Source organism: Gymnodraco acuticeps, unplaced genomic scaffold (genome assembly GCF_902827175.1).
Source record: "Gymnodraco acuticeps unplaced genomic scaffold, fGymAcu1.1, whole genome shotgun sequence".
Classification (NCBI taxonomy): domain Eukaryota; kingdom Metazoa; phylum Chordata; class Actinopteri; order Perciformes; family Bathydraconidae; genus Gymnodraco; species Gymnodraco acuticeps.
The window spans coordinates 694,724-717,440 of NW_022990397.1; the positions used below are offsets into that span (position 1 = coordinate 694,724).

A 22,717-nucleotide genomic window follows, 5' to 3' on the forward strand; every position below is an offset into this window, starting at 1 on the left:
TTTCTCACAGTTCCCTCTCGCTCCCCTGAAAACGTCCTGGCTGTGGCGAAGGCCCCCGAGGTGATCTCTCTCTCCTGGATGCCTCTATCCAGAGACGATCTCAACGGGAACCTGCAGGGATACAGAGTCATCTACTGGGCCAACCTGCCCGACGGAGGTATGGACCTCAACTCACCAAACACTCTCATTTACCCTCATTTAAGTCTCAACCCTGACTTCTAATATAGTATATATTGAAAGTTAATATATTAAAACATGACATTATCCACTTTTTTCCTCCTATTTTTTTATTTCTTTATTAAGGAGTGCAGATTTAACAGACAATCCAACCATTTTTCACATTTCCTGGTTTTGGTTTTCTTATTACAGGAAATTGCACTATTACCCCTCTTTTGTTACATATAAGAAAACTCACAGAATTATATCGCTTACACATCCTGATACATTTCACATGATAAAGAACAAAAAACACAAAATGAAATGAAAACATTATAATAATTTATTAAAAACACAAAAAAAACTAAATGAATAACTAGAGGGGGGACATATAGACTTAGTCCGGGGGTAGGACTTTCAATTAATTCAAATATGATATAAAGGGCTGCCCTTTCCCATAAAACGTCTCTTGAGTTTCCTTTCAATTGGACATTATCCACTTTTACCTTATATAATGATTCATGTTAAACATTTCTTAAATACATTTTGGAATAGTTAAATGGCTAGTGAGTTTATCCAACATCTACATTACTCATTACTGCTTGTTTGTTATTGCTGTTGCTGGTCGTGGTTCTTCCACTAGGGGGAGCTGTGGTATTGCCAGACTGTTAAATGGTGTTGTGAGTAAGAGAGGTGGTGCAACTCTTTATTTTGTATCATTATTCAAGCTGCCTTTTGTGTTTTTCCTTCATATTATTTTGCGAAATATAAATAATAATTTCATGGTAAATGACCAAAAGCATTGTATCTGAGTAGGGGACGACTGAAGCAAATTCACCTCTTAACTATTGAATTATTGTCTTTATTGAACAGGGACCATGCATACAAATACATTAACCTCGAAAGAAGACAAAATGATATATGCCAGATTTAAGCTAATATGCAGGTACACACATAACGAACAACAACACATATAAATATTTAAAAAATCAACAATATATACCACTGTACATTACTATTCTATAAAAACCCAAATTACAGTCAAATGAATTAAAAGAAAGTCTATTTATGTTTATCTGTTTATCTGACTTTTCATTATTTAAGTGTAATTTTCACACATTTATTTGCACTTCTATATATTCGATCCACATTTAAATGTATTTACTTGATGAACAACATCTACTGTTTCCACAATGGAAGGATAAGAGGTTAAGATGTTTCTGATGCTGATCAACAGAGGAAGGTCTGCATTGCACAGAAGGAAAACTGTATATGTGCTTCCTGTGTTTCCCCCTGCATTGTGAACCCTGCTGCAGTGTGGCTGCTCTCTCTCCATCAATAATTCACTCTGCAATAACTCAGTGAGGCCCAGCTCTGAGTGACAGGACACAGGGGAGCAGAGGAGAGGGATCAGAGCAATAATGAAAAATAAATTCCTTTAAAATGTGTTTTTTAGTTGGTTTTGTAACTGATTCGGAAGAGGAGTGCTTCATATCTTAACCCTTAGATGCACTTAGAGTGGCTGGACCCTACACTCTTCCATAAAAGGACCCGTATTAGAATAATATGTGTTTTTATGCCATTTTTGTCATTTTGGTTAAGAAAAATTACTTGTATAATATTTAGTATTATATTTTTGTTCACACTAGAAATATTTTATATTTAATTTTTCACTATTTAGAATTTTAGACATTTTTTTTACATTTTGAAAAAAAACGTTTTGAACATATTGATGCAAAGATCTCCGCTATTCTGAGATCCTCGCAGCATTCCAGTCCCTTTTCAAAACTCATCTCTTCTCCTCTTGTCTACTCATAGCCCCCCCCCCATCAATCCATGCCGGTTGATCAAGTTTGATAGTCCTATACCCCCCACCCTAACCTTCCCTTATGTTGTAAAGCGATTTTGAGTCCTTGAAAAGCCCTATACAAATATAATGTATTATTATTATTATACTGACAGGTTTCAGATCTTGCTGTGTAAAATAGTCTTCCTGAGAGGTGTCCCTTGAGATGTAGTCTGTGTGGTCCACAGTGAATGTATTCCTGACAGCCACAGGTGATAAGAATCAAAGGTTCCCGTAGGAAATGCATGCGGGTCATTTTTGACCCACGTATGGAAGCTTGGGGTAGAAATACAAAAACTACAATTTATTAAAATTAAAATAAAAAAAACATGTTTTTTGAGGAATCGCTGGAATATGAAATGATACCATTTTTTTTTACAAAGATACTTCAAGAAAACCACCTCACCGGGTCAAAAAATACCCACTTATGCATCTAAGGGTTACAAACAAGTATTTATACATTGATTGCAACAGGAAACCAAAAGATGTTTAACACTGAATTCTTGATTAACTCTTGATTTAGTATTTTAGAAATCGTGATACCTATGTCATTAACACGTCTCCTCTCCTGTTTCAGAGCTTGGGGAGATCAGGAATGTGACGACCAATCAGCCGTCTCTGGAGCTGGACGGGTTGGAGAAGTACACCAACTACAGCATCCAGGTGTTAGCCTTCACCAACGCCGGAGACGGAGTCCGCAGCGAACAGATCTACGTCCGCACCAAAGAGGATGGTAAGAGCACAGTGGTGTAGTGTTCATTTCGTCAACGAAAACTATGACGGAAAATGTTCGTCCACGACCTTTTTTACATGACTAAGACGAGACGATGACGAGCTAAAAATAGATTGTTGATAATAAAAAACGAGATCGCGGATACAAGCGGCCGAGATGGGTTTTCTCCGCAGGGTGGCTGGTGTCTCCCTTAGGGATAAGGTGAGAAGTTCAGTCATCAGGGAGGGACTCGGAGTTGAGCCGCTCCTCCTTCGCGTCGAAAGGAGCCAGTTGAGGTGGTTCGGGCACCTAGTTAGGATGCCACCTGGGCGCCTCCCTAGGGAGGTGTTCCAGGCACGTCCAGCTGGGAAGAGACCAAGGGGTAGACCTAGGACCAGGTGGAGGGATTATATCTCTTCGCTGGCCTGGGAGCGCCTTGGGATCCCCCAGTCAGAGCTGGTTGATGTCGCCAGGGAAAAGAAAGTTTGGGGCTCTCTGCTGGAACTGCTACCCCCGCGACCCGACCACGGATAAGCGGAAGAAGATGGATGGATGGATGGATAATAAAAACTATGACGAAATGTATATTTTGTTTTCGTTGACGAGACGAGACAGGACTAAGGTGTTAATGGTGGACTATCGGACATTCAAAATGCAGGATATTTCCCCCCAATTGTCCGTCTTGTCTGTCAAAATGCATCCCTGTCATTGGTTGAATTAGTTGGGATTCTGGGAATCTGCACACGTCACTCACATTACACAAGTAAAGTGTGAAATGAGTGAATTGTTGCTTTATGAATTTCAACACCTTGATTCCAATTTCAGATACCTGTATTTGCATCTGAATTATTTTAAGAGAGAAAACATTTTGAATAAAAGTTTACTCAAATGTAATGATCTTCCATCGACTAAAACGTTTTGAGTTGTCCTGCATTCAAAATGTTAATCAAGGAAAAGAAGAAAAGTTTTAGCATCAAAGTATAATTGAAGTATCAAAACTAGTAAGTACTCATCATGCAGATTGGACATTTTTGGAATTGTTTGTTATTAATTGGTGTCTTCCTCTCAGTTCCCGGTCCTCCAGCGGGGGTGAAGGCCGCGGCCGCCAGCGGCTCCGTGGTGTTTGTCTCCTGGCTGCCTCCGCTCAAACTCAACGGCATCATCAGGAAATACATCGTCTTCTGCTCCAACCTGCATCCTATGGTAAGAGCAGTTTTACACTGAGAGATTACCAGGGATTAGTTTCAAATTCTGGTTTTAAAAGCCAGTCTAAGGATCTGTGCCCACTTGTCATTCCTCTGGACTTCCCTGCTGCCTCACACTGATACATTATTCTCTCCTCCCCCGTCTTTCTTACAGGTGATGAGTGAGTTTGAGGCGTCTCCAGATGCATATTTCTACAGGATCCCCAATCTGGCTCGAAACAGACAGTACAGTATCTGGGTGGTGGCGGTGACGGCTGCTGGTCATGGCAACAACAGTGACAAGATCACCGTGGAGCCTCTGGCCAAAGGTGCTCCACCTTTAACACAACAATAACCTTTGATATTGTTGCCGTCTATCGAGTTTTTACCACTTAATGTACGTTTCATGTAAATGGTATAATGTTTGTCACATGAGGCTGGCTTCCTGTTCGTGGCTCTAGGACTATGACTCAATATCGCTATGTAGATGTCCTCAGGGTTATCAAGCATGAGAAATTAGGGGCGGATTGGACTATGCACAGTGGAGTTTCTTGTACATTATTGAAAAGATTTTGACAAACACTGGCGTAAAATGGCCGTCATGGACATTGTTCCATCTAATCTGCATGAATGCTGGAGTCACGTAGTATTTAAACTACAGTCTTCATAATCGACAACTTGATCTAGTGATCCATACAAAACAAATAAGCAAAACATTTAAAAACAAGAAATGGGTTGTTTTCTGTTTAAACAGAAAGGAAATACAGCTGGAGATTACAAGGCATATTTAAACAAAGGATAACCACGTCTGGAAAAATATATCCCTTTCACTTTTTTCCAAGTTTCCTCAAATGTATTCTCCTGAAGCCTCGTGGAGAAAGTGATTCCGTCTATTACAAAGATTCCATATATAACATCATACCAGTCATCTCCTGATGGCATTTCAATCAGGAGAGATGGTTTTGATGTAAGAATACATTATTTATTGCCAGGAATACACAAATTAATGTAATGGAGTTTTGGCGATTAGGCCCCGTTGTGCAGGAGTATCATTCGGGAGGGGAGAACCGATCCGATGAAACCCCCCGGGGTCTAGACACTGGTGGTGGTGAATGAATAGTTGGGGTCGGTCTGAAGGGGAGTGGCTTAGCATTCAGAGGGACGGGAGGTGAAAAAGGGTGGAGGAGGGTTGCGTCGAGTCACCTGAAATGACAGCTGTCGGAGGGGGGAGAGCAGATTTAAAAGGTTTAGAGCGCTATGATAGGCTTGTGAGAATAGAGTGAAGTGATTGGTTAAGCTGGGGAGTGACGCCCCCGATCACTTATTGAGAGGAGAGAGAGTAGTAACATAGAAATAGTAAATGGATTAGTAAAGACGGTCTTCCTGGTTGAACTTGCGCTGAGCTTCATGTCTGGTTTCAGCCATTTCCTTGTGGTTGCTTTTCTTGCAGCTAAACTCTCCAAATATGTGTTTAGTTTAGTTTGTGGGTATTAAGTGTAGAAAGGTTAGCAGTAACCTACTCAAAAAGATGATGCTAATGAGTCTTTAAATATGTATTGTCATTGAGGTATAAATACATAATTCAAAACCTGTCTTGGTATCAAGGTCCCCAAAGTCATGTGTGTGTTTCTGTGTGTGTTTTAGCTCCAGCCAGGATTCTGACCTTCAACGGGACAGTGACCACTCCCTGGATGAAGGACATTGTTTTACCGTGCAAGGCTGTTGGAGACCCTCCTCCCACCATCAAGTGGATCAAGGGGAAGTAAGTCATCATGGCCCGTTTCTCATCTATGATCTACGCATCCTCATCACTGCCCAACATTTATAGAATACAATTTGTTGAGCTGGGTAAAACATAATTAAACATGAAATGAACAGAAATGCATACAGGTTAAGAGGAGATTGTATATTTCTGCTCTGGAAAAGTTATTTTGGTCAATCTTTATTTTCTTTTAAAGTTGCATAACTATTGCACTCAATTCCAGCAACAATAAGAGAACAAGCCAGATTCAGTTGATCTATTTCACTGTAGAGCTCTCTGTCTGTCTGTACTGCTTTAACCTGTAGCTGTCTGTCTTGATTTTTAATATGTACTTTTTGTTTAATCGTTATTAACTTGTTATTATAAAAAAAATTTTTTTTTTAACTGACTGTACAAAATGTGTCCAGGGACAACGGATGAAAATAGCTTCTCTCAGGGGCTTTACATGTGAGAGAGGCTATTTTCATCAATTTCGGGACAATGTGACAAGGGCTTAAAGAAATGCAGCTACTTCCTGTCACCATTATACCTTAACGGAATTGTTGTAAAAGCATGATGAAGATTTTTTAAACTTTATTTAACATCATTTTCCACAACAACATCCAAAAAAAGCACATCCCATCCCACAACACGACTTTCAGAAAACAAAAAAGTCTAATAGTTACAGGTGCATACAAAAGACAGGATTCAACATATTAAAACTAACATTAAAATATACAATAAATAAAAAAACGAGTTTAATATCAAACGTTATCAACAAATAATAAAATAAAGAAAAGACCTTTGGTAACCACGTACATTAATAATCTCTGTCTCCAGCACTAACGGCACTCCCACACTCGTCCTTGTGGATGGTCGCCGTAGTGTCCATGGCAACGGCAGCTTCATCATCCGCACGGTGAAAGCAGAGGATTCTGGGAACTACAGCTGCGTTGCCAGCAACAACTGGGGATCCGACGAGATCACACTCAACCTGCAGGTCCAAGGCAAGTAGAGCGCACATCCAGGAGACATTAATAACCTGTTTTACTGTATTCAATTATATTTGTTGGCCCCAAAGGCTTCAGAGCACAAAGGTTTTCTGCCCCCCAAACATTAATTTAGCTACCTAAAGTAAAAATAAAACACAGTGAACAAACAGCCTTAACAAATGTCACGTGTGTTTCCAAACTGTACTCACCATATTGTTTGTTATGGATAGAAAAGCAGAAAAATGAGGCGGTTTAAATCTGAATTTTAACCAAGAAGTTATCTTTGTTTTTCCTCAGTGCCTCCTGACCAGCCACGCCTCACTGTTACCAAGACAACCACCACATCAATCACGTTGTCATGGATACCTGGAGACAACGGAGGAAGCTCCATCAGAGGTGAGAGACACATAGAGATAGTTTGGTAGAGTTAGTCTGTTTCATAATTGTAAATGTTATGTCAGTATATTTGAAATGAATAGGTTAGCAACGTTAGCTAGTTAGCTTACAGCAGATCTTCCATAACATCAAAATGAATCGTGTGATCCATTGTTAAAGGTCTCCTATCATGCAAAATGCACTTTTTGATGTCTTTTATACATAAATATGTGTCCCCGGTGTGTCGGGGAACTCACGCAGCGTCAGAAAATAAAACCCTCACTCTTTTCCTCTATACCCAAATCTCTAAAAACGGGGCTACAACGGAGCTGATCCAGATTTGCGTCCGATATCGGAAATGTAGGCTGGCTTTATCAGAAACGTTGCTATCAGAAACAATGCCCGACTGTTTTGGACGTAATATGGTCGGTGTTTACATTAGCATCGCTAACACTCAGAGCTAACCTGTGCTGGAGAGCATGTGTGTGAAGAAGCAGGAAATAAAAAGGAACTCACCTTGTGGTGTATCCGGCAAGAGAGAAAGCCTTTGAGCTCCAGACTGTTTCAGAAAGAATCCTTGATAATCCATGATATGGCGTTTCATCACGGCAGTATTTAGTTTAGACAGTAGCTGCCGGGCTCCCACATGAGCTCAGCCCCCTCCTTTTGAAACAGGAAGTGAAATAGAGGGATATGAGGCATGACTAGAATGGGTGATCTGTTTGGTATTTTGAGCAAAACACTACATAGACATGTTTCTTATATGTTTTTATATATCTGAGACCTATGCTATGGCCTAAAAATAGCATGATAGGTGACCTTTAAAATAAGCTGTTCAAACATTTTAAGTAGGTTTCCAACAACGGTGACAGTTTATATGTAAACAATTCAATAATCCCGAACGTCAACAAGCTCTCCGGTCCCAGCTGTGTGCGTCACTTTTTAGTGTCCCCTGGTTTGCGTTGTGATCTAAGCTCCTTGTTTTTATATTTGCATTGTTTCTGAAACGGCAGCACGTTTCTCCTAATGGAAAATGTTTGAGTTCTTGTGGTTTGCACCTGTCCGGCCACTGTACATATAAGTGTATATTGCATTGACAAACTATTAAATAAAAATTCCCTCAATTGTTCAGTAATGAAACAGAATAATATTATCATGTAATACGATAATACTTAAAAAGAGCCATCCTGCATACCGAGTCCTTTTCTCCTTTAGGTACATTTTGAAGGTAATACTTCTGTACTTGGAGGACTTTCACTTGCATGTAGTATTCTGAGGACATTCTACTTTTAGGAAACTCACTGTCATCTATCATTGCAGTTAACAATTTAATCACAACCTAATGTGATGTACAAGTACACAAACGTGCTTCTCCGACATGCATTATCCTTTATATACAAACAATCACCTCCCTTCAGCTCCCAGTGCCCCCCCCCCCTCCTTTCCTCTGGTCTAACATCCTGTTTCTCATTACGTGGTGGTTGGAGCAGAATACTCAATTGCTAAAAGGTAGATTAAAAAGCAGCAGGGAAGATTTGGTCTGTTTAAGGGAGAGATTAAAGCGCTCCATCTTAAAGAAAGCGCAATCACACAGACTATTTGTGGTGATTTATCACATCTGCTGGTGTGTTAGAGCTGCACTCACTGTGCAAGCTCTTCATGAAGCCTTCTGTGTGATATTTGTTTTGCTTCCCTGCTCACAGCGTCATCCATCAACAAAATAAATACACCTACGCCTACACAGCGTCTATTTATAGCCGGGCTTGTAGGGAAGGCAATGCTGGTCCAAAACTTTGGTCGTAAAACTAAGTAAGGGATAATGTGCTTGGTCAATAATGAAAAAAACAAAACACCAACAGGGTGATCAGTCTGTCACCTCTTCATACTAAATAACCAACGACTTGACTCACAATATTGATTTAAAAGTGATCGTGTTGCTTCTGAAAAGATAGTCCGTTCTGTCTTATAGTCGGTCTTCTTCTGTTGTTCCCGTTAGTGTTTACTTCCTGCCTGTCTTCTTCTTGTGATTTCTCTGACCTCTCTCCTTCTCTTGTTCGATCTGTCTTTTCTTTACTGGGGACAGTTCAGCCATCATGAATCAAAAGCTTCTCCACAAATATCAAAAATAAATATTAAAAAAGTATTCCACTGTGTTTTCTGATGGAGGGAAATTCATGTTTGTCAGACATAGTACATGCAAGTCATATTTGTTGCCAAGCTCCAGAAAGCCATTAGCAAACTGAATACTATAACATCTTCTACCATAAGAATGATACATGATCAGTATGTTTTAGAGTCATGAAACACACTCATATATTAAGGCAATAATACATGTTCCTTGGTGACTCCCACAGGATCTAAGAATAGCAAAGTTATCTCTCCATTTTACAGCCAACACTTTTATATCCTGCTGAATTACAGTTTCGCAGTGGCTACAGATTTGTATTCTTGTTCTTAGTCTCACTTTAGTCTAAACTAAATGTCTCACATTGAAATCAAAATGATACATGCATTCATAAAGAAGTATCTGCAGAGGCAATAATAGACTTCTGCAATTATTTACATTTGTTTATATAAGAAGGGACAATGCATATGAATAAACATGAGCCTTGAGTCCATCTTGTAAATGTGCCAGATTGAACTATAAAGGTTATTTTGAACTGCAGGTTGATGGCATTTAAGAAGCCCAATGGTGCTTTTTGGGGTTTGCCCTTTCCTGTAGTGTGTTATAAAAGTGTTTGTATTTGTACTGTATGTAGCATTATATAGTCCCTTTAAAAAGATACCATCCTACTTTCATTCAATTCTTTGAGGTAAACAAAGACAACATCTAATGGAAACCACACCAAACAAATCAAACACATAAGCACAATTGAAGCTAAATTACAGCACAATTAAAAGCATATTTAAACAAACCCATAAGCACACACCAGACATAAAAGCTAAGATAAAAACTAACAGGCACAGACAAGTAGAAAAATAATGATACAACCCGGACTACACCTTTTAGTATGCTTTCCTGTATAATGACATTCAAATGTTCTGTCCCAGGCTACATCCTGCAGTACTCAGAGGACAACAGCGAGCAGTGGGGCAGTTTTCCCATCAGCCCCAGCGAGCGCTCGTACCGCCTGGAGAACCTGAAGTGCGGCACCTGGTATAAATTCACCCTGACGGCCCAGAATGCAGTGGGGCCGGGGCACATCAGTGAGATCATTGAAGCAAAGACCCATGGGAAAGGTAGGGAGATGAATTTGTCTCAATGCAGAGCTGTGATTACATCTAAATCCATTCATTCATGGGAGTCATGCAAACATATATTGCAATTTTCTCAAATTACAGATAAAAGTCTGTGAGGGAATATTTTCTTTTCTCAGGCACAGAAATCGTATTGACAGTTTTTATTGATCCTAAAAACTCATAACTCAAAGACTTTTAAAACCCAATAAATAGTGGCACATTTCAGGAGGGAAAATGTTATTTCCCTCTCCAACACACATTCCTTCTTGCTACTATTCATTTATTTGTGACTCTCTTTATGGCCACAAACAGCTTTATTTTGGTCCACTGAGACATTTTGCAAAAGTTTGATCTTAAACTATGAAATGATGATCATCTTTTACAAGTGGCTTGTTCCTCTTGTCGGTGGTGGAACGTTCCAAATCCACTTAATCCAGGAGGTTAGTAGGAATGTGGAGTTTTCACAGCTACAAAAAAATGGTCCTGGAGACAGACATCAGTGTGACCCATAGAGGGTTATATTGGGCGTGACACTTGTTAGCAACCGTCGTTTTAAAATCCACCAGTGGGGTATTTACTGACGTATTTTACGTCGTAGAACAAAACGTTAAATGTCTTCAGCACAGACCTTATTTCAGGGTAAACAAAAACACATTCAAAAAGCCATAGAGTGCCACAGTGACGCGTCCTAAAACCCGGAAGTAAGCTGCGCATGGGTTCCTTCGACAAAAAAGCAATGCAATTTCTCCACAGGACTTTGGAAAATAGCTCGAAATAAGGTCTGTGGTTGAGACACATTTAACATTACATTACATTACATTGCATTTAGCTGACGCTTTTGTCCAAAGCGACTTACAATAAGTACATTCGACCAGGAAGACACAACCTTGAAGAAAACAGAATCATATAAGTATATCAGGTTTCATAGAGCCAAACATTTCAAGTGCTACTCAACTGGCTTTAGGTAATCCAGTCCTTTATTGGTATAAAAGTGCTTCGTTAATCGTTCTAACGCTCGAAGTGGAGTCGAAAGAGATGAGTTTTCAGTTTTAAGAGTAATTTTCAGTAATTTAAGAGACGGATCACGTTTTGTTCAGTCCGATAATCTCCACATGTCTACCCTACTTTTATCATTTTCAAATCATAAATCTATTCGATAGATGTATGATCCTATGGAGAAATTGCATTGCTTTTTTGTCGAAGGAACCCATGCGCAGCTTACTTCCGGGTTTTAGGATGCGTCACTGTGACACTCCATTGACTTCAAGACCTGGGAACAGGAAGTGGTAAATACTGAGTCATTTCAGGGTTTCATGACTCATTACTGCACCAATCTAACAGAGCACTTCTATATCAAATAAAAGCTCACTATAACACTGTCTCTATCTCCTCCTCAGAGCCGCAGTTTGCCAAAGATCATGAACTCTTCACCAGCATTAACTCCACCCGGGCCCGGCTCAATCTGGTGGGCTGGAACAACGGCGGCTGTCCGATCACCTCCTTCATCCTGGAGTACCGCGCCGTGGACCTGGCCACCTGGACCACGGCGCAGCGCACCTCGCTCACCAAGAGCTACGTCCTGTACGACCTGCAGGAGGCCACCTGGTACGAGCTGCAGATGAAGGTCACCAACAGCGCCGGCTCAGCGGAAAAGAGGATCACCTTTGCTACTCTCAACGCTGATGGGAGTGAGTTTGGATTAAACAGATTGTCACAGAGCTGCACTGATTACCAGGATCACTGTGGAGGAGAAGTTTAAGTAGCAACTCAGGGGGGTAAAACTCAGGGTCATTTCAGAATGTTTAATGAAAGGCCGAATGTATCTGTCTAGTTAGTTAACTCATAACGATAATAATATGATCTATTTATAATCGTAAATATAGGGTTAGGGTTACATTTTGTTAAAAGAAAAAATATATATATATGTTAATAATTTTGTTTTTGGGAGAAGGGGTGGGATTAAATTAAGTGTAAACTTCTTCCCACCCCTTTTCAGATGTGTAATTAGGTAGATCATTTGTTTATATATCATTTGTAAGTCAATAATATTTTTGTTTATCAATTTGATACTGCTTAAGTTTGTATCAGAATTCTCATGTTTCATTTCATTATTATAATTTGTTATTATTGTTTTACACGTTCGAAATAAATCACATCAAATCAAAAATCCAAAAATAACAGGAATGATATGATGCAAGAAAAAAGTATAAAAACAAGGAAAAGAGTTTCTTAGTTTGCGCTTTAATTTGCGCTCTTATTTCGCATTAGCTTTGTTATGACTCGAACAGCGCCATTAATGCAACTGTTCAACATGAAGTGCCACTCTGCCTTCAGTGTGGGCTTTGAAATTATTTGTTGTTAGGAGAGTTTTGCCAGCCTTTGAGCAGATTGACAGGTATTGTGTCGATAAGCTGAGTAAGAAAACAGGGACAGTCTTCAGATTCTCCACGGCCAGTGTGCGGCTGTGTGTGTCTGCAGATTGTGTCAGACACACAAAGGGAGTGTCTAAGCTGTAAGGAGAGCTCTGTGGTACACTCCACACTATTCTTTCATTTCCTTTGAAGGGTTTTGCTGTGACGAGTAAGCTGTGTGTGTGTGTGTGTGTGTGTGTGTGTGTGTGTGTGTGTGTGTGTGTGTGTGTGTGTGTGTGTGTGTGTGTGTGTGTGTGTGTGTGTGTGTGTGTGTGTGTGTGTGTGTGTGTGTGTGTGTGTGTGTGTGTGTGTGTGTGTGTGTGTGTGTGTGTGTGTGTGTGTGTGTGTGTGTGTGTGTGTGTGTGTGTGTGTGTGTGTGTGTGTGTGTGTGTGTGTGTGTGGAGAGATGCTCATAGTTTATCCCAGCAGACTATAAGCAGCCTCTAAACCCGGTGCCCATGCTTTGATTAGCCACAGTCTTTTCTTTTCTATAATATCTTAGGTTAAAGAAAAACATTGCAAAGTGAAATTCATTCTTCTGTACGGCTACTGAAGTAACATTTTGAATCCAGGACTTTTACATATAATAGATAAACCATAGTTATGTAACATTTGTATTTAATGGTCTTCATGACTGAAGTACCTCAAATCAGAGTACGCCTAAACGCACATATCAATATCATACAGTATATATATGAAATGACTCGATTATGACATCACAGCTGGTAAAGGTGGAGCAAATGTTATTCACTTTATAAACTGCTGCTGGATATCTGAATTTATAATAATATGTTTATTGTTGATTTATATTTTGTATTAGCTAATAATCTGAATCTGTAAAAAGCTGTCAGATTAATGTAGTGGAGTAAAAAGTACAATATTGTCTGCTAAAATGCAGTGGAGTAGAAGTTTAGAGTAGCATTCAATAGAAATAGAAAGTAAAACAACAAGTACTTCAAAATTGAACTTCAGTACTTAAAACATTATCCTTCTGTACTGTATGGAGTGTATTTGCCATTCCTACCATTAACACAGCGTAAAATCAATGCATACTGTAGATGCCTACTAACACTTCAGTTAGTGGCAAATCAAATAACTGAAATACTTTTTTAATATGTTTACTGCAGCAACAGCTGCTTCTTTAATTGTGTACACCAACTAGAAGAAATACAGCCTGAGGGATTTCCTCCTTCTGCACATTAAAATCATGAGTGTGGAAAATCAAATCATTGCATTAAGGATGTTTCTCCCTTTAAATATGTTTGACTTACAGTTGTTTTAACAGTGTTTATGGTGATGCATGCATAATAGTATTTGGTGTTGCATAGAATAAGCAAAGCATTAGATCTGAACAAATGTTGCACATAAAATAAATACTATGTCACACCATATCTTCCAAGTAGACAAAAAGAAGAATAAACTCCAGATGATGAAGATGCTGTTGGAGTCTCCTCATGAATGTCTGATTATATATTTATTTCCCAGGTACCATCCCCCCCCTGCTGAAAACAGGAGACCCCATCTCAGACAACATGTCGGGCAGCGGCAGTCTGAAGATGGTGGTCACCCTCACGTCTGTCCTGGTGGTGGCCGTGCTCGTCTTCATCATGCTCATGGTGCTGAAGAGGAGGCGGAGGGAGCAGAGGCTCAAGAGGCTCAGAGGTGGGTCCAAGATCAAAGTACATATTATATTGTATGAGAAAACTGAAAAATTCACTTTGAGTAACAAAAAGAAAACAGGTGCTGCATCACAGCCAGAATAATAATATATATTTTTAAAATATTTTGTTAGTTATATTTTTCATTAGTTTTACCAAAATAACTTGATTTAATTGTATTTAAAATAACTTTTCCAAAGAAATAAATCCTTCGAATCTGCCTGTTCAGTTTCTGTTGGAATGTGAAGGGTTAAATGAAAGAAGCTGGTCTCTGCGAGGTGAAGAGAGGAGCTGATTGGTGGTCCAGCTGTGAATTCACAGAGGGCCAGCTGTAGTAACTGAACGAGAGAGTAATGTCAAATGACAGTACGCTTGACCAATCATATCTTCCCTCTAAATGGGTGGGTGTTATTATCGCGGACTTTATGACAAGTTCCGCCCGCTGTGAAACTTTTCTTGTTTCCATAGCAACAACAACTTCCTGTCAACAGCGTAAACTCGCTTTCAAAATAAAAGCATGCCAAATTACACTTAAGACATACAACTGCAACGAAAGTAACAAACACAATGCAATATCCTTTTCAATTTCAAAGAACACAAATTGGGTTATTTACAGGTGTTGTGTTGTGTGTTGAGGGTCGCTTTCATTGATTTTGCACCCCGGGCCGTTGTTTTGATATTCCGCTGAAGTATACGCTGTGACGTAATAACAATTTTTTCGAGGGAAGGGGTGGGGGTCAGAGGGCCTAGGTATAAAAGTCACGGCTCGCCACTTTTCAAACCAAAAGAGAGGCTAAACTTTTCTTCAGTATGCAAGAGACTTCAGCAGTTTTGTGTTCAGGTCAAACTCCTCCCTGTTCATTTTCTCTTCAACATGCCTTCGTTGCCTTTTTCTAAGCTGAATTGTGATTGTACATTATTTCCACCGCTGTAGCTTATCAACAAGGACAGTACTATTATGGTATTCACTAACTCTTTGCTGACTTCACAGATGCCAAGAGCCTGGCAGAAATGCTGATGAGGTACGTATGCTTAATTTTAATGTATGCCCGCTGTTTTTCTTTAAGGGGTTGAACATAAATCACAATGTAGCCCGGAATTACAGTACCTATCTGTACATATCTAATATCCAGCACTCAGGGTACGCTGTCCCTCTTGCCTTCTCACAGCTCCTTATCAACTTAAATGGAATTTAATTAGCATTTCTGCGACACAATGCAGAATAACACAGCTGAAAAGTAATGAAATGTTCTCATTAATCTCCTCAGCAAGAACACTCGCACTCCAGACACGGTGAACAAGCAGCAGCAGACGTTACGGATGCACATCGACATCCCCCGAGCCCAGCTGCTCATCGAGGAGCGGGACACCATGGAGACAATCGGTAAGAGCCTGACAAATAATGTGCATCGGGTACCATATTATTAATGCTTATGATTCAATTAGATGACACTTTATTGTTATTGCACATACTGTAGTATAGTACAAGCACGACAAAACCAGAAAGTTCAAAGAGTAACTAATGTTACAGTAGATACTTTATTTTCCATGAATCAGTCTTTAAACACTGCCAGAGCCCATACCATGTTCCCTTTAGTGTTTACTTCCTGTCTGTCTTCTCCTGCTGTTCGCTTAAACTTTTACTTCCTGTTTGTCATCTTCTGTAGATTTCTCTGACATCCAGCCAAAGTTTCCTGCTCCCCACAAATATAAAAATAAATGTATAAAAGGTATTTCACAGTGTTTTCTGATACATAAAAACGAATATATTTGTCAGCAAACGATCAAATTAGTTGAAGTCTTTCTGCAGATTGATATGACTGCACATTGATCAGAGCATCCTCCTTAGCAACGGTCTGCTAGTGAAAAATAGCAGACCACAGAATGTTCGTAAATTGACCATACAGAATTGAGTATTCAACCAAACCGGAAGGTGCAGGGTTTAATTATTATATGAGTTGTAATGCATATTGAATACAGTGAAGTATGTGAGTAGGATAGTGCTGAGTTAGAAAGTTCACGGTTAGGTTATGATGTTGACGTTTTGTGTTTTCTGCTTTACTTCCTGTTGTTCCTTCTCCTAACCTCTTCTCTGTGTGTCTCAGATGACAGGTCCACTGTGCTGTTGACAGACAATGACTTCGGGGATACGAACAAGCAGAAGTCGTCCACGGTGACGCACACGGTCCACTACCAGTCTCTGTCCCAGGCCACCGGGCCGCTGGTGGACGTGTCCGACGCCAGGCCCGGAACCAGTGAGTCCCACCACCGTCAGTGCCCAACATTTATTACTTTACTACTAACACCAATACCACTGTTGTGCTACTAACATAATGTTGGAAATGTTTGTGGTCTTTTTGTTTGATTAAGAAAAGTTTCTCAGCACCCATGGCATTTTATTGCACATTTATCTGAACTACATGAGAGATAGAGTTTTTCTAACAAGCCTTAACTTAGTGTATCAAGAGAGATTTCTGGAGACACAGCAGCCGCTCTGCAGAAACGCCTCTGGGCTTCTGCTGCTCGAGCTGCACTGAAGCAGAACAGATGAAGAGTAGCAACCTCTCTGCCTCTTCTTGACACGTCCTCACCTGAATGCCCTGCTCCACCTGGCCAGCTGGCACGCACACACACACACACACACACCACACACACACACACACACACACACACACACACACACACACACACACACACACACACACACACACACACACACACACACACACACACACACACACACACACACACACACAGATTAGTAGTGCAATGAAATTATTTTGTGCAGACAGTGCAGAAAGTAGATTTCCCCCTACATATTGGCTGAGACAAATACCAGGTTATCTTTTGCTTACTGAATGTTAAACATTACTTTTAAAGTAAAGTTGCAAACCCCTTCAACAATCAGCCAAAAAGGAGCCTTTTTTATTGACATGCCAAGCTTTTTAGGTCTGTTTTTTAACAGCCACCACCAACAGTAAGCAAACATATCAGGTCATCAGTACGTTGGCTGACAGGTGCAAACGTCCCATAACACTTACATTAGGAGAAGAATGTTTCAGATTCAGAAAATGATGTAAATATAAAAACACAAATGTGCCGAAACACATGCAAATGAAAAAAACATCTTCGCCAACTTGACGAAACATCCGCAGCATTGACTAAAAGCGCTGCAAGAAACGGAAACCAGGGGACAAAAAGTGATGCATATAGCTGGGACCGGTGCGCTTGGCGACGTTCAGGGTTAGCTAACCTAATATCGTAAGGAATCATGTGATCAAATTGTTCAAATAATCCGATAAAACTTACATTTCAGGTAAGTTTCCAACAACAGTGACAAGTGGCCAACTTGGCCAGAGCGTCAACAAGCCACCAGTCCCAGCTGTGTGCATCACTTTGAAGTGTCCCCTGTTTTCCGTTGTGTTTTGAGCTGCTTGCAACACTATGTATTTGCAGCGTTTTTGTATTTACATTTTTTTCCTTTTTCCAATACGATGCCACACACACAGTCACACACACACACACACACACACACAGTCACACACACACACACACACACACACACACACACACACACACACACACACACACACACACACATGCATTACAACACAATATAGTGATTGTTTTGTATAGCCTGGCCAGTGGGGTATGAACCCAGTGTGCTGACTGCTGATGGCCAGATGCCTCCATCACTTCCTCCCTCCATCATGCTGATTACTGAGTGACCTCCTACAGTTACCAGCACCATTCTTCTCTGCACAGATCCAGTCCCAGCCTTTTCTAAAGGGTCTGGATCTATTTGGCCCGTCGCTGCACAGAGCAGCCGCCTGTCTGGGTCAGGCTGAATATGATACTATTTATATGTCTATACGGAGACAGTGAGATGTTAAGATGGACGGTAATGTCACTGCAGGGAGCTGAGGGATGGTCCTATTCAGTGAAAGGATGAACTGTAAATCTGTACCACAGCACAGCAGCTATACTCTCTCAGTAAACACTGATGTATGAACAGAATAAGGAGTTACTGTTTCATTCAAGCACTAAAACAAATGTATTCACAGATCAGAAGCTGGAGTCCCTGATTAAACGAGTAGTTCAAATGATTTATTTAAAATCGCAAAACGGACTACTACAATATTGAAATTACAAGAAGCGAAATATTTCTTAAAGGAATCATTTCTCAAACAAATATTGCAGTCCTCTTTCTGTCTGTACCGCTTTAACCGGTTGCTATCTTCTTGCTATGACATATTTATGTTTTTTAGTTATTAGCATTTCCTATATTGTGATGTTGCATGTTTTTACTGATTGTATAAACTTATTATTAAAAAATAGAATTTGTTTTTAGGGTGACGACTTTACAACATCTGTCCAGGGGAAACAGATGAACAATAGCTATTTTCTAACTCTGGCACAATGACAGAAATGTCTATTAATCTGCGCTGTCCCTGTCAAATAATCGGATAAAATAAAAAATATATCTTTCAGAATTAAGTATTATGGTGTTGCAGAGGTCGCCCATCCTACAATTGTATTGTTGAGATACAGGAAAGTCTGGTTAGTGGCCAGTTGGTCAAAGTTTATTACAGATCTTTGGTAAATAAATTCACACCATGATCTTTTAATAAATTCTGAATTCAAATAAAAATAAGTAATGTATCATATCCACATTGCATTATCAGTCAAAATAATCCGAATTGACCTTTTATTCATAAATCATAATGAATAATCATAATATTTAAACATGGAGTATCTGTCATTATCTCTGTCACTAATGATGCTCTCTGTTCCCTCCTCTGCAGACCCCACTGCCAGACGCACTGCCAAAGCCGGTCCTGCCGCGACGCGGAGCCGATACGCCAGCCAGTGGACGCTGAACCGGCCACACCCCACCAGCTCCTCCCACACGCTGACCACCGACTGGAGGCTGCCGACGCCCCGAGCCACCGGGTCCGTGGACAAGGAGAGCGACAGCTACAGCGTCAGCCCCTCACAGGACACAGGTAATCAGGTTACATTTCTAACCATTGAGGATTGGTAGCAGGATTACAATGTGACTAAAAAACTAAAAAGAGCACAGGATTGTTGACATCCACCTGGATCCATTTTCATCTTCACCTTATATATTGACACTCTATGTTGTAAATGTATTGTCTTTTTAATTTACACACAACATGTATTGTCCATCCTGGAAGAGGGGTCCCTCGTAGGTTTCTTCCATTTTTCCCCATTAAAGGCGGGGTAGGTAATTCCCTTCAGAAACACTTTTTGTTATATTCCATGGAATGCTCTTAACATCCCGATAGCAATGAATATCTTAAATGCTTTGACAACAAATACATTAAAACAATTCATCTGTGGAAGCTGTAGTGCTGTAAAAAGCACGACCAATCATTTTAGCCGGCCCGGCTAAAGTAACTGGATGGCCTACCTGCCTGTCAGCCTTCCATCTGGGCACAAACTTATCTCGTGCCCTCATTGGTCATGTGCGCGTTCGTGTGTGTTGGAGGAGGGGCTCTGTAAGGAAGTCTGAAGGAAGGGGCAGATTTTTTCCGGCTGCTTTCGAGCTGGTTTCTCCATTCTTACCTACCCTACCTTTAACTGTGGGGTTTTGTTGGACGTTTTTCCTTGTCCGATATGTGGGTCTAAGGACAGAAGGTGTCGTATTCATATTATTTTCAAACTGCAAAGCCCCCTGAGACAAATGTCAAATTTGGGCTGTATAGATCAACTGTGGTTGATTGATTGAGCATATAGTGTTGGTTGTAAAAGGATCAGATTGTATTTCTTCTTTGTAAGCTGTACTGTCCCGTGTGTGTTCCTCAGATCGTGCGAGGAGCAGCATGGTTTCCACAGAGAGTGCGTCCTCCACCTACGAGGAGCTTGCCAGAGCCTACGAGCACGCCAAGATGGAGGAGCAGCTCCGCCACGCCAAGTTCACCATCACCGAGTGCTTCATCTCCGACACTTCCTCCGAGCAGATGACAGCAGGGACCAACGACTACACCGACAGCGTGGCCTCCAGCACGCCGTCCGAGTCCGGCATCTGCCGCTTCACCGCCTCGCCGCCCAAACCTCAGGACGTCAGTCGGGTCATGACCATGGCCGTGCCCAAGGCCCACAGACCTGGTGAGGAGGTCTACCTAAATTATAATAATAATAATAATAATAATCTTTGTTTGTATAGCACCTTTCATACAATAAGTGCAGTTCAAGGTGCTTCACATAGATATTTCCAGTTAACCATTAAAAACATAAAAACTAACTACAAAATAGCATTGTAGCTTACAAGGGAGTTCATAATATAGCTTGGACCTTGCCCATTAAGGGCCTTATATGCCAGGAGGAGAACCTTAAAATGAATCTTAAAGTAAAGAGGAAGCCAGTGCCGAGCGGCTAGAACTGGAGTAATGTGTCCTCTTAGTTCTAGTTAACAACCGAGCTGCAGAGTTTTGGATGACATCAAACTTTATTTAGGGAGGCGTGTGGTGCCGTGGATAGAGCCTTGGTGTTGGGATAAGGGGGTCACAGGTTCAAACCACACTGCAGTCAGCATGTCGGTAAGGCAAATAAAGCTTATCTATAAAGCAATTTTCATCACAAGGCTATTCAAAGTGAAACACATAAAATGACAGCAAGCAAACAATTAAACATCCACTCGCCCCCAAGAATGCCTTTCACTGCAAGAAGAAACTTGCTGGTAAATGATGTTACTTTCAAACTACTTAAAGGCTTTGTCTCCAAAGTCTCTCACACACATCTGCAGTGTGTCCTGCGTCCTCCTCTCAGGCGGTGTTCTTACCTTACTTGACCCTCTGCTCCTCGGGGCAGCGCTGCAGATCAATTACGAGTTCTGGCAAAGCTGCAGACCACACACTGGAGCTCAGACGTCCAAACAGACACACACGTGAACACAGCTCATCCATCAACCTGTCTGCTGTCATGTTTTAGTGTCTAGGGCTACTAGGGTTGTTGGACCAGAAAAATAGGTCCGTGTGTTTGTGTGTAACAGGATTACGTATTCAGGATACAAAAATCCCATACAGGTTACTGATTTATTTTACAGGTAACTAGTATTACGGATTACATTTTTAAACCTAGGTGTTAAGCTAACACCTTGCCGGTCTCTCTGTTAGAGCAGATGAGCCCATCAGATCTTCTCCTTAAGTTTCAGGCCTCATTATGTTTGTGCACAGAGCAGCAGACACTTGTCACCAGTTCACACAGGAGAGAGGGCAACTGAAGGCTATCTGTCAATCTTATCTGCAGCTATTGTCACTCAGTACAAAAAAACACTTAACCGCCACAGTGGAGTTCAGTGTAATGACACACTGTTAGGCTGGGGTGGTGTTGCTGAGTGCTAGACTCTGGTATCAGTTACTTTTGGGGGGGAAATGTTAGAGGCAGAAGACTCAAGCTGTGCTTCTACAGTTCCCTGCTTGCTTGTCGAGAGATGTGTCGCAAAAAATGCACTCTTATTCACCTTACAGTATGTAGCCTCGCACCTTTTCCCAATCCTTTCTTCAATCGAATAAGTGTCAGTTTTTCCGGTTTAGCATTAGCAGCATTGTAAACAACAAGGTCATATTCCCTACTGTAGCTCATGTCAACAGTTTTATAATAACTCTCACTGCCAGTAGGGTAGACACTGTGTTGACATATACTCAAATTAGTTGACCTAGAGAACAAATTCAATTAACCTGTGACCATGCTTTTTAGCTATGAAACTAGCGAATGTTAGCTATCTATGAAACTAGCAAATGTTAGCTATCTAGCTAACTAGCTAATGTTGGCTATCTAACTAACAAGCTGGCTAGCAAACATAAGCTATCTATCAAACTAACTAGCTAACGTAAGGTTTCTAATAAACAAGATACCTAGATAACATTCTCTATATATCTATCTAGTTAGCTTGCTTTCATTAGCTACCTATCTAAAAAGCTAGCTAGAGATTTTAGCTATTTCTATTAATTATATCTAGCTATCTATGGCCAAATTGGTGTCTCTCAAAACTTAAATTAGAAATATTATATAGACTTGAAGTGCAGACCTGTGTCCAGCTTCCTGACAGTGAAATTATTTATCAAAAACATTGTTGATGTGTTTTTTTAAGCCGACCGGCTGCTCGCACACAGCCAGCAGTTTAAGCTTTCTTAGCTCTGTGAAACGTGTTTCAACTGACTCCACAGACTCCACAGTCAATGAAGTGTAAAATTATGGGAATGTGTTTTTCTAAGAGGCCTGCAGCAACTCTGATAATGTTTAAGTACCCGGTTACAATAAGGGACTGCTGGATTTACAAGTTCTCATTTAATCACAGGATCTCAAAGGGCTTAAAACATAATAAGCCTTTGTACTATAAGTAGCTGCTTTTACCAATATTCATCGTCATTGTACGA

At 40.6% G+C, this 22,717-nt stretch overlaps 1 protein-coding gene across 1 annotated transcript in view; it reads left to right on the forward strand.

Annotated features, from left to right (window-relative positions):
* Positions 1 to 22,717, forward strand: part of dscamb (Down syndrome cell adhesion molecule b) — a 178,907-nt gene that overhangs the window by 150,874 nt on the left and 5,316 nt on the right. Inside the window, 15 exon segments of the mRNA XM_034224586.1 lie at positions 11 to 157; positions 2,580 to 2,735; positions 3,784 to 3,917; positions 4,074 to 4,227; positions 5,543 to 5,660; positions 6,480 to 6,646; positions 6,929 to 7,027; positions 10,058 to 10,246; positions 11,644 to 11,934; positions 14,143 to 14,319; positions 15,307 to 15,337; positions 15,584 to 15,699; positions 16,421 to 16,570; positions 19,121 to 19,321; positions 20,145 to 20,447. Of these exon segments, the coding sequence (XP_034080477.1) occupies positions 11 to 157; positions 2,580 to 2,735; positions 3,784 to 3,917; positions 4,074 to 4,227; positions 5,543 to 5,660; positions 6,480 to 6,646; positions 6,929 to 7,027; positions 10,058 to 10,246; positions 11,644 to 11,934; positions 14,143 to 14,319; positions 15,307 to 15,337; positions 15,584 to 15,699; positions 16,421 to 16,570; positions 19,121 to 19,321; positions 20,145 to 20,447 (2,433 nt within the window).